Source organism: Nicotiana tomentosiformis, chromosome 3, assembly GCF_000390325.3.
Source record: "Nicotiana tomentosiformis chromosome 3, ASM39032v3, whole genome shotgun sequence".
Taxonomy (NCBI): Eukaryota; Viridiplantae; Streptophyta; class Magnoliopsida; order Solanales; family Solanaceae; genus Nicotiana; species Nicotiana tomentosiformis.
In genome coordinates, this window is record NC_090814.1 from 62,447,694 (window position 1) to 62,459,767 (window position 12,074).

The following is a 12,074-nucleotide window of genomic DNA, read 5'->3' on the forward strand; positions in this document are numbered from 1 at the left end:
CTTTCCAAGATCTTTCATCTCAAATTCTTTCTTAAGATATTCAATTGCCTTTTGGAGCTCTTCTGGAGTTCCAACAATATTTATGTCATCAACATAAATAACAAGTATAACAAATTCTAATGCTATTTTCTTTATAAAAATACATGGACAGATAACATCATTTATGTAACCCTCTTTAAGCAAATATTCATTGAGGCGATTATACCACATACGTCCAGATTGCTTTAAACCATACAAAGATCTTTGTAATTTGATTGAATACATTTTCCGAGATTTTATTTGCTTCATGCATTTTAAGTCATTCAGGGATTTTCATATAAATTTTATTATCAAGTGAACCATACAGATAAGCCGTAACTACATCCATTAGATGTATTTCAAGCTTTTCATGTAGTGCTAAACTGATGAGATATCGAAATGTTATGGCATTCATAACAGGTGAATATGTTTCATCAAAATCGACTATAGGTCGTTGTGAGAATCCTTGTGCGACAAGGCGAGCTTTGTATCTTTCAATTTTATTTTTATCATTCATTTTTCGTACAAAAACCCATTTATGACCAACTAATTTTATACCAGCAGGTGTTTGGACTACTGGTCCAAAGACCTCTCTTTTAGCAAGTGCGTTCAATTCTGATTAAATTGCCTCTTGCCATTTTGGCCAATCAAATCTTTGTCGACATTCTTCGACAGATCGGAGTTCAAGAACCTCACTATCTTGCATAATGTTAAGTGCAACATTATATGCAAAAATATTATCTACCACTATTTTAGATCGATTTAAATTAATACCTTCACAAGTAGAACTTATTAAAAGCTTCTCACTCACTTGAGTCTCGGGTTCATTGATTTCTTCAGGAATCTCGGAACTAACCAGATCTTGGGTCTCTTCAGGGGATCCCTTCATAGTATCGTTTTGATCATTTGTTGTTTTTCTTTTTCGAGGATTTCGATCCTTAGAACCCAAAGGTCTACCACGCTTCAGGCGTGCTTTAGGTTCACTAGTTGTCATGCTAGTAGATGGTCCTGTTGGGACATCAATTCGGATAGGCACATTCTCTGCATTGATATGTGACTTAGTTATCCTTTTCAAATTAGTAAACGCATCTGGCATTTGATTTGCTATATTTTGTAAATGGATGATCTTTTGGACCTCCTGATTACATATAGGGGTGCGTGGATCAAAATGGGATAATGATGAAACTTTTCACACAATTTCTCTTTTGATTTCCTTTTTCTCTCCCCCTAATTGTGGAAAATTTATTTCATCAAACCGACAATCTGCAAATCGAGCAGTAAATAAATCTCTCGAAAATGGTTCAAGATAGCGAATAATAGAGGGTGATTCAAACCTAACATATATTCTTAATCTTCTATGCGGGCCCATCTTACTGTGCTGTGGTGGTGCTACTGGCACATATACATCACATCCAAAAATTCGCAAATGGGCAATATTTGGTTCATGACCAAAAACTAATTGTGACGGAGAATATTTATTATAATGTGTCAGTCTGAGATGGATAAGTGATGCTGCATGCAAGATAGCATGGCCCCAAACAGTAGTGGGCAATTTTGTTTTCATAAGTAGTGGTCTTGTTATCAATTGCAGGCGTTTAATAAATGACTATGCAAGGCCATTTTGAGTATGAACATAAGCTACAAGATGTTCAACTTTTATCCCAATTGATAGACAATAATCATCAAAAGCTTGAGATGAGAATTCTCCAGCATTATCAAGGCGAATAGCCTTTATAGGATAATCTGGGAATTGTGCCCTTAATCGAATTATTTGGGCTAATAGCTTTGCAAACGCCAGATTGCGAGATGATAGTAGGCACACATGAGACCATCTTGAAGATGCATCTATTAGGACCATAAAATATCTAAATAACCCACTTGGTGGGTGAATAGGTCCATATATATCCCCATGTATACGTTCTAAAAAGACAGGGGATTCAATGCTAACCTTCATTGGTGATGGTCTAGTGATCATTTTGCCTTGATAACAAGCATCACAAGAAAATTCATTATTTGTAAGAATCTTCAGGTTCTTTAATTGATGTCCATTCGAATTTTCAGTAATTCGTCTCATCATTATTGATCCAGGATGGCCCAAACGGCCATGCCAAAGCACAAAAATATTTGAATCAGTAAACTTCTGGTTTACGATAGAGTGTGCTTCAACTGTACTAATCTTTGAATAGTACAAGCTAGAAGATAAAGTTGGTAACTTTTTTACAATGCACTTCTGGCCATAAACATTCTTTGTAATACAAATATATTCCATATTCATTTTATCTATCGTCTCAACATGATACCCATTTCGGTGGATATCTACAAAACTCAACAAGTTTCTTCTGGACTTAGAGGAGAATAATGCATTGTCTATTATAAGTTTTGTTCCCTTAGACAGAAATATAGTGGCTCTTACGGAGCTTTCAATTAAACTTATATTACCAGAAATTATTGAAACATTTGCTTTTTCCTTATGCAAATAAGAAAAGTATTCTTGATCTTTAAATATGGCATGAGTTGTTCCACTATCAATTACACAAATATCTTCATGATTGGTCTTTGATCCAAACATAATTTGAGGATTATCCATATTCTTCAAAATGACATAAACAAAATAAATATGGTAGTAAACATCATTATTAAATCATAACTTTTATTTATATACAACAATTACATAACCATACTATCTACTACAAACAACAAAAATTAAAATATTTACATCTCTACAAATTCATCACCGAACACACGACTTGTTTCTCATTCCTGGAGTACAAAGTAATCAGCTACATCTAAATGCATGAAATCTAAATTATCTTCAGAAATAAAATTTGCTTCAACATTTTTCTCTGTCTTATTCAGGGAGGCTTGATACAGCCCAACCAGGTGCTTTGACGTACGCCATGTACGTGACCAGTGCCCTTTTCCTCCACATCTATAACATGCATTTTCTGGCTTTGCTGCTTGCACCGCTTCATGCTTTTGTTCCTTCCTTTTCCACTGCTGGTGATGAGGAGGATTCTTTGATGCATTATTATTACCATGATTAAAGTTTCTTCCCCGACCACGGCCATGACCACGACTGGGGCCACGTCATCTTCTACGCTTAGCTTGGTGGAAGTTCGTCTCATTCACTTCAGGGAATGGACAAGAACTAGTAGGTCGACTTTCATGGTTTTTCATTAATAGCCCATTATGTTGCTCGGCTACAAGAAAATGTGAGATAAGTTCAAAATACTTTTTGAATCTCATCTCTCGATATTGCTGCTGCAGGAGCATATTCGAGGCATAAAAAATGGTGAAAGTTTTCTCCAACATATCATGATCAGTAATATTATCACCACATAGTTTCAATTGAAAAATAATTTTGAACATAGCAGAATTATACTCACTGATAGATTTAAAATCTTGTAGCCTTAGATGAGTCCAATCATAACGTGCCTGTAGAATAACGACCATCTTCAGGTGGTCATATCTATATTTCAAATTATTCCACAGTATGACTGGATCTTTAATAGTGAGATATTTCATTTTCAAGCCTTCATTAAGGTGATGGCGTAGGAATATCAATGCTTTGGCACGGTCTTGGTTTGATGCTTGATTTTTGTCCATAATGGCGTCTGTCAGACCCATCGCATCAAGATGAATTTCAGCATCAAGCACCCAAGACATGTAACTTTTGCCCGATATATCCAGGGCTACAAACTCAAATTTAGAAAAATTTGACATTATTTAGAAAAAGAAAGTTCGTATCTCTGATACATTCAAAGTATTTGCTCGAGATGGCAAAGTCTCGTGCTGATAACTTGTTATAAAATAAAGACTGTAAAGTAAAGACAAGTATAGAGAGAAACCGATATATTATTCAAACTTTAAACTTATGTACATAATGAACTGAAATCTCCTCTATTTATAGAAGAAAGCAAGCTGCTGTGTAAGCTGCTTCTGCAAGTTACTGTGTAAGCTGCTACTGTACCAGATATAGATAATCTTCTACCGGGGGTAATGTTTATCCATAACGGAGTACCGAAAGAATAAGCTCATTATACCAGATATAGATAATCTTCTACCGGTTGTAATGTTTATCCATATCGGTGTACCGAAAGAATAAGCTCATTGTACCAGATATATATAATCTTCTACCGGGTAGTACCGAAAGGATAGGCTCATTATACCAGATATAGATAATCTTTTACCGATGGTAATGTTTATACATAACGGAGTACCGAAAGGATAAGCTCATTATACCAGATATCGATAATCGTCTACCGGGTGTGATGTTTATCCATAATGGGGTATTGAAAGGATAAGTTTCTTCAGGAGACTTATTTCCAATAGAGTACTAAATAGATAAACATTTACGTCGAAATCTCATATAGATAAATTTTTTCAGAAAGCTTATTTTCAACGGAATACTAAATGAATATCAATAATATAATATATTTATAACCGGAAGGAGAACAGGGGATGCATTTTTGATACTAAAAATAAGTTAGTGGCAAGTTTTGTGATTTATTAAGTGTAAGAAGGGCATTTTTGACAGTTTACCTGTTTTCCAAATTTGCTGGTTCAATACAGTCTCCACCAGGATCACAACCGCCGATCGGCTCGCTCTTACTGCGCTCTTACTGCTAGTGCGACCTTCGCCTAGGTATCTTCTTCTTCTCTTCTCTCTTCTTAACTATTTTACTTGATCTTCTCTTTTGTTTTTGAGTTTTTGCTTCGTTTTTTTTCAGTTGGAGAATGATTAAGGAACATTGAATACTCTGATTTTGTGAAAGTGATTTGGTAGTTGTGATTTACGAACTTACAGTGAATATCTATTTGATAATTTGTTATGGGTTACAGAAGACGTTCTTTGTCATTTAATTAGTGAAATTCATGTTTCTTAGCTTACAACAGTTTTTAAGTAACTTCACATTGGAGTTTAAATGAATTTGAACGTATTATTTGATAATCATGGATGGTTTAGATAAGTAAATTATGAGAGTTACGGACTTCCTGAATAAGTAATACTATACTCATTATGTAAATTTTGCTTCTGCACACAACGGTGTTGCCTAGTGGTCAATGAATTGGGTTGAGAACCATGAACTCTAAGGTTCAAATCTCAGCGGAGACAAAAAATACTAAGTGATTTCTTCCCATCTGTTAGCCTTGGTGGACAAAGTTACCTAATACCTGATCTAGTGGGAGGCAGCAGGTATCCCATGTAACTCGTGGTAGTGCGCACAAGTTGGCCTGGACACTACGGTTATCAACAAAAATGTCGATTTTGCTTTTTAGGTCATAAATTTTTATTTTCCTATGAATTTGTTGCTTGGCGACTTTTAGTGATTATCTTATCAAGAGTGAAGTATTCAGAAGTTCAAATAAAATCTCCAAATTCGAGTTTTTCTGATAGATTATTTAGTTTTATTTGGATTAAAAAAGAGATATTTGTAATGACTAGAATAAAAACAAAGAAATTTGGAGAAAATTACTTTTCTGAAAATATATTTTGCTTGTTATTTTCCTCCCTTGACAGCCACCAAATAAAATACCCAGATATCAACTTCTTCCTATAATCAGTCGCCTTCCACCAACCTTCTTCCATAAATCATTACTTCAGGTAGCGGCAAAGGTAGAGCATTTCAGTCAGTCAATTTGTTCATCGAGGCTTCCGGTACAAGACTTTGGCTGAAGTTTCTCCAGGGATTTTATTTGGTATCTTTCTTTATATTTTTCAATTAGTCCATATTGTAATTTACAACAGCCATCTCTAAAACCCCATACGGAAAATTACTACTATAATGAAGGGAGTTAAGTCCAAGATTTCACTTGTAAATCTTTGATGCCTAGCGAAGATTCTTTGAAGCGGCTTTTGGGTTCTCTTTCTTAACGGTAAAGATCCCACTCTTCCTGCAATTTTTTGCCATCATTGAGATTTATCTAAAAAAAGAGTTTCTGCAGAAAGATTAGTTAAAGGAATAAATTTGGAGGCTTTGTATTATTTTGGTTTCCGGAATTTTCTATGCTAAGATTTTGTATTTTCAGCAATGGTGTTTTGTAAATTTAAGTGGGTGATTAGATTTAAGTGGATTTAGTTATTTATTTTAAAAAATATTATTAAAAAAATAGTGACATGGACTCCACGTTGGTATTTTAATTGACGTGTTCTTTGGTTAAAGAGTCGTACTTCTGAAGTCTGGCTGGACAGAAGAACAAATTATACAAGAAGTTTGGCTGTCATGATTATGGTATGTGATCCTTCCTTCTTCTTTTCAGAACCTTTCTTAAAGCTTATGCTCTGTTCAGGTTCGAATGAGAACAATGTTTCCCTGTTTATTTATTTATTCTTTTCTTCAATGCATTTTGTGGGGGTGGGTTTGCTATATGAACAATAATCTTTTTTTCTCTCTGGAAAAACAGGAAAGTAAATCAGTTGACTCGTTTATCAGCCTTGCGTAATACTGTAAAACAGGCTAGCTCCGGACAACCTCTTTACTTGTTTTCCCCTTTTCATTTGAGAAGAGGACACTGGGTACAGGGGACTAAGGTCTTTGGAGGCTTCTAATCATTTGTGAGAATCTAAATGCGACCATTGCCTTTATATATGAGAACACTACTTTGTTATGGAATTTCATTTGCAAGTATTGGGTTGACCAAAATTATTTTACAACAAGGCGTATGCAAAGTAATCACACAAGTTTTGCTTTCATATAAGCTGCATTTATATGGTGAACCTCTCTTTGGTGAAATGATCTTGCTTGATTAGAATTATTGCAGCCTTTTGAAGGCATCACACATATCAGAAATTTAGTAACCTGTATAATTCTGCAGCTAGGACTATTTTGGGGCTATTGATATGACATCTTTGTGCTTGTTGCTATTGCTTCCTTCCTGCTGATACTTTCTTTCTTGCCTTTGTGGTTGATACTACTTGTTTCTATTGTTGCTTTTCATCTTCTTGAGCCGAGGGTCTTCTTCCGGAAACAACCTCTCTACCCTCTAAGGTTAGGGGTAAGGTCTGCGTACACACTACCCTCCCCATACCCCACTTGTGGGATTCCACTGGGCTTGTTGTTGTTGTTGTTGTTAACTTGATCCAATCATTGTTGCTTGTTGATTTGAAGTTTTTGTCTTAATAGAATCTGCACCCATGGGTGTGGCTAGTGGTCAATGAAATGGGTGAAAACCATGAGGTCTTAGGTTCAAATCTAGCGGAGGCAAAAAATACTAGGTGATTTCTTCCCATCTATCCGAGCCTTGGAGATAGAGTTACCTGGTACCTGTTGTTGGTGGGAGGTGGGAGGTGGCAGGTACCCCGTGGAATTAGTTGAGGTGCGCGCAAGCTGGACCGGTTACCACGGTTATAAAAAAAAAAGAATCTGCTGTGGCGAACACCTTGATCCACCACAGTGATTTTCGCATACGTCTTCTTTGTCTTCCTTTTTTTATTGCAAAATTTTAGCAAGCTTTAAATTTTTAAGTTTATTTTCTATTTGTTTTTCATTATCCATTTAGCTGCAAACTCTTTTTTTCTTTATTTATTTTTTGCATTTTTAGGATCCCATTTTGTTGATCCTAAGATATCTATCTATATCTTTATTTCTTTATGTATTTATTTGTTTATTTTATTTTTGCATATTATGCCCTCTGATCTTTTGATATAATTCTATTTCAGAAGCTAAATCCGTGTTAGTCAAGGATCTTCAATTTCATTTTAGAGAAAAAAAGCCAAAAGAATCAGTGACTTCAAGAACCTATTGTGAAAGCAGTGTAATTTGATAAAAACACGTTTCAGAGAACTGCAAGAGGGGGAAGAAATATGGGATATTGGCTCATGCTCAGTGCTGTTATTGCCGTAACGGTGGTAATTGCTCAAGCAGTGAGATTATTGTTAATGGTAATCAATGGCTGGAGAAATAGAAAGAAGGCTGTTGGGGTCTTCCACCCATACACCAATGACGGAGGTGGCGGAGAACGAGTCTTGTGGTGCGCTGTGAAAGCCATCCAAGATGAAAACCCAAATCTAGATTGTGTCATATATACAGGAGATCATGATGCTTCTCCTGACAGCCTTACTGGCCGTGCCCTTGATCGATTTGGAGTCAAATTAATCCACCCTCCTAAGGTACCCTCTCGGTGTGTTTTTCTCTGCGTACATGATATTATTTCCATTATTTCATTTTTCATGATAGTGTTTGACTTGAAATGAACTCTAGGGATATTTATTTGACTTGCATATTTTATCAGCGACAATGGAATAATATCAAAGTGATGGTTGAAAAGTTATACTTTGATAGGAAATGTCACAAAGTTTGAAAGTATAACGAATTTAAATTCTTAAAAGTTGTGAATGTAGTATTAAACTAGAATACTATCAATCATTAAGTCACAAAATAAAATGTTGTCACATTTGCTTTCTGTTTAGCTAAACAAACAACTTCCTTTTTCACATTTGCTCCCGTTTCTTCATCTTCCTCCCCTCCCCATACCCACGCCCAAGCTCCATCATTAGTGTCAAGGGAACTCCCAGGTCGTCAAATGCTCATTTGAGGCGCGCTTAAGCCCTGAAGCTCATAGAAGCTCGGGCTAGGCACTTTGCCTCACTTAAGCTGCGCTTCAGTTTAGGCAAGGCACTAAGGCGTACGCCTCATTGCCCATTAATTCTATCTTGAATAGAGCGCTAGTAAACAATTAATATGATTGGCAAGAAGATATATTAATTGTTAAGTAAATCATTTTGAATAAAGTTGTTACTTTTTTCTCGCATTAAATATGTATTTTTTTCTCCTCCGTTGCGCCTTTTTTAACTAAAGCTCACACTTTAGTTGCGCTTTGCACTTAAATCCCCGATAGACCTAGAACGCTTTTGAACGCTTTTTGCCTTTGACAACACTAATTTCAACAGTATCACGTAGTCTTTGTGCTTCTTCTATCCCTGATAAGGCATTGAAATCCTCCTCAATATTCTTTATTGTAGCACCAGGAATACACTTCTAATCTGTTTTGAATTCTAATATTTATTTATGTTAGTTTGTAGGTACTTTGAGATATCTGTATTGTATATTCCTTCTTCCCCTTTTACCTGTATTGCTGCATCTTATATTCCTCTTTTTGATGCTTTATTACTGGTATATGTTTGACGGTGTTAATCACAAACACATATAATACCCTGTCCAGATAATTGCTGAATAGTGTAGTTGTTCTTTCGAAACTTCAATATATTGGCATTCGATGTCATTTTGCTCAAGATTACTGATTTCCTGCAGTTTACATCAGGTGGTCCATCTGCATAGGAGAAAGTGGGTCGAAGAAACCACTTACCCTCGTTTCACAATGATTGGTCAAAGCTTTGGATCGATTTACCTTTCTTGGGAAGCTTTGTGCAAATATACACCCTTATATTACTTTGATACTAGTGGATATGCTTTTACTTATCCAGTTGCCCGTGTATTTGGATGCAAAGTTTTTTCCTATACTCATTATCCAACTATCAGTTTAGACATGCTATCTCGTGTTCGTGGGCGCAGTTCAATGTACAACAATGATTCCTTGATTGCCAAGAGGTACTACATATCAGCATATGCCATCTATAGGATATCTTTCCCTTTTTCTTTTTGTGTTGTAAATTGTAAAAGTCTGCCATCTGTAGAATTTCATGATAACAAGTCAATTAGTCATTTTGATGGAAGTTTCTGTTACTAAGCACCTAAGCGTTGGTCTACCTTGTTGAAGAAAAATGAGAATGGGCTATTCAAACAAAAAGAAAAAGGCCATGCTTAGTTTGGCGAGCCTTTGTCATTGTCTGTCAACTTAAGTGGTGCCTAAGGCCCGTATGAGAAACTGTTGATCTGCTTGTGTCTTTTTTCTTTGCCTTCTAATATTAACAATTTTATCAGTTGACCTTGTGACATGTATGCGTATCTTTTTACCAAATTAATGTGGTCATTCACTAACTGGCAGTCGTAAGAAGATATAATGGCAAGATGTTATTCCGCTTCTCCAGTAAAGTGTACATCTAGATGCATTAGTGGGTCTTCTGAAATTATATATCCAAAGGGACTGAATATGATAAGATTGTAATGTCTTTGCATTTTCTCCGCTTGTATCTGTGCATGAAGCTCATGAAATTGCTTTTCTGGCAGTGCGATACTATCCCGGTTCAAGGTTGTTTATTATACGTTGTTTAGCTGGCTGTACAGCTTTGTCGGTTCTTGTGCACACCTAGCGATGGTTAATTCTTCATGGACCCAATCTCATATTGAGAAGCTGTGGGGAATACCAGCTCGAATAAGGCGCGTGTATCCTCCTTGTGATACTTCTAGGCTTCAGGTCTGTATTCTTAACTCTTTTGGTGTTAATATAACCCTTCTTCCTCCTCCTGACGCCTAAAGTTTTTAATGCTTTCCCTCTTTTCTGTAGATTTGATTAAATTAGTAAGTTGGTTAATAATTTTACTATAGTGCTGTCCTTCATTTTTGCATTAATGAAGTATTTGACGAAAGTAGGACTGAGTGTAACTTTCAGACAAATTTCTCCTCTCAATCCTTATTTGGACTTTCATGACTCTTGATTTTGTTGAAAATTGAGGGAAATGATATTACTGTATTCCTTTTTTAGAAGCTCTTATTAATTCTTCTGTTCAGTCTGAGTTGGATGGTAAGGAATTGCATTTTTGCATGGCAAATATAAACAAAAAACTTGACACTGCTCTTGACAGGCGCTTCCGCTGGAAAAGTCAATGAAGCCTCCGAAGATAGTATCTGTGGCTCAGTTCCGTCCAGAGAAGGTGGGCATTTTTGTGTGGTCCTTGTAGAAATCAAGGTACCCATGCTTTTGCAGGTGTTTCAAGGTATATTGCAATATTGAACTCTTGTAAAATTTGTTTTTTCTGTGAGTTAGGCACACCCTCTCCAACTTGAGGCATTTGCAGTTGCCATCAAGAAGTTAGACCAAAATCTGCCAAGGCCGATTATCCAATTAGTGGGTAGTTGTAGGAATGAAGCAGATGAGAAAAGGTTGCAAAATCTGAAGGACCTAGCTATTAAACTGAATGTGGATGATCATGTTGAGTTCCACAAGAATGTCATGTACAGGTTAGTGGTACAACTCCATTTTTGTTTGTCTGAAATTCTTAAACTCCAAGGCATGATTTTACTGAATTTTTAGTATCACAACTTTTCTTTAATTGCTTGAACCTATAACTTTCAAGGTAAGGGTTTCATTAGGGATGGACGCTTTATTGCCTTGGCTACCCCTCTCCCCGGAAAAAATAAAGAAAAAAGAGGAAATGTTTTTTGAAAAAATAAATAAAAATTGATCGGGTGTTCGGGCAATGTAATACACAAAGAGGAAATATATTTATGCATGGGTGTAAATTGCTTACCCCACTGGATTGGATATCTTGGTAATTCTGTTAGCTCTGTGTTTAGACATAGAATGTGAAATGTTTAGGTAGATTATCCATTTCCATCAATTTAATACATGATTACCATGGTGAAAAATCTTCATTTTTGTTTTTTAATCTTGGTTGGTGCAGTGATTTGGTCACACTTTTGGGTGGTGCTGTAGCCGGAATCCATTCCATGACAGATGAGCACTTTGGCATAAGTGTAGTTGAATATATGGCTGCTGGCGCGATACCAATTGGTTAGTCATGTTGTGTGATTTCTCTCTTGTTCTGTGTTTGAGTATATGACTTATTTAGTTGACTTCAAGTTTGTCGGTTTCGTTCAGCACATAATTCAGCTGGCCCAAGGATGGATATTGTGTTACCAGAAGATTCGAAGCAGACTGGGTTCCTTGCCCAGAGCGTAGAGGAATATGCTGAAGCCATTATTGAAGTCATTAAGATGCCAGAGAATGAGAGGCTGGAGATAGCTGCTGCTGCGAGGAAGCGAGCCTCCATGTTCTCAGAGCAAAGGTTTTATGAAGATTTTAAGGCTGCTGTACGACCAATCTTTTGTGATGGTACCAAATGATTACAAAATCTTTGTTTCCATAAATACAAGAGATGAATTTTGTTGCAACATACTTAGACTTTGTCCTATCTTGTCTTTTTCTGGTTTTCCTTT

At 36.2% G+C, this 12,074-nt stretch overlaps 1 protein-coding gene across 7 annotated transcripts; it reads left to right on the plus strand.

Moving 5' to 3' along the window:
- Positions 1–4,521: 4,521 nt before the first annotated feature.
- LOC104096238 (GDP-Man:Man(3)GlcNAc(2)-PP-Dol alpha-1,2-mannosyltransferase) lies at positions 4,522–12,031 on the plus strand. 7 transcript variants are annotated; one of them, XM_070197025.1, is made up of 11 exons: positions 4,522–4,663; positions 5,540–5,895; positions 6,183–6,251; positions 6,424–6,574; positions 7,679–8,128; positions 9,280–9,566; positions 10,146–10,332; positions 10,721–10,789; positions 10,903–11,096; positions 11,540–11,649; positions 11,737–12,031. In XM_070197025.1, exons 5-11 carry the CDS (start codon positions 7,823–7,825, stop codon positions 11,979–11,981), a joined length of 1,398 nt encoding a protein of 465 aa, XP_070053126.1. In that variant the 5' UTR covers positions 4,522–4,663; positions 5,540–5,895; positions 6,183–6,251; positions 6,424–6,574; positions 7,679–7,822; the 3' UTR covers positions 11,982–12,031. The 7 variants fall into 7 exon arrangements, with proteins under 7 accessions (XP_070053126.1, XP_070053123.1, XP_070053125.1 ...); XM_070197022.1 differs by lacking the exon at positions 6,424–6,574 and having other exon boundaries at positions 5,540–5,718; positions 5,811–5,895; XM_070197023.1 differs by lacking the exon at positions 6,424–6,574 and having other exon boundaries at positions 4,538–4,663; positions 5,624–5,718; positions 5,811–5,895.
- The last annotated feature ends 43 nt before the right edge of the window (positions 12,032–12,074 follow it).

Excerpts from the sequence above, each read along its gene's own strand:
- LOC104096238 (XM_070197025.1), top strand. The coding sequence starts at position 7,823 with ATGGGATATTGGCTCATGCTCAGTGCTGTTATTGCCGTAACGGTGGTA. Across the intron at positions 10,333-10,720 it reads GTGATACTTCTAGGCTTCAG|GCGCTTCCGCTGGAAAAGTC; the intron begins GTCTGTATTCTT and ends TGCTCTTGACAG. Across the intron at positions 11,097-11,539 it reads CACAAGAATGTCATGTACAG|TGATTTGGTCACACTTTTGG; the intron begins GTTAGTGGTACA and ends TGGTTGGTGCAG.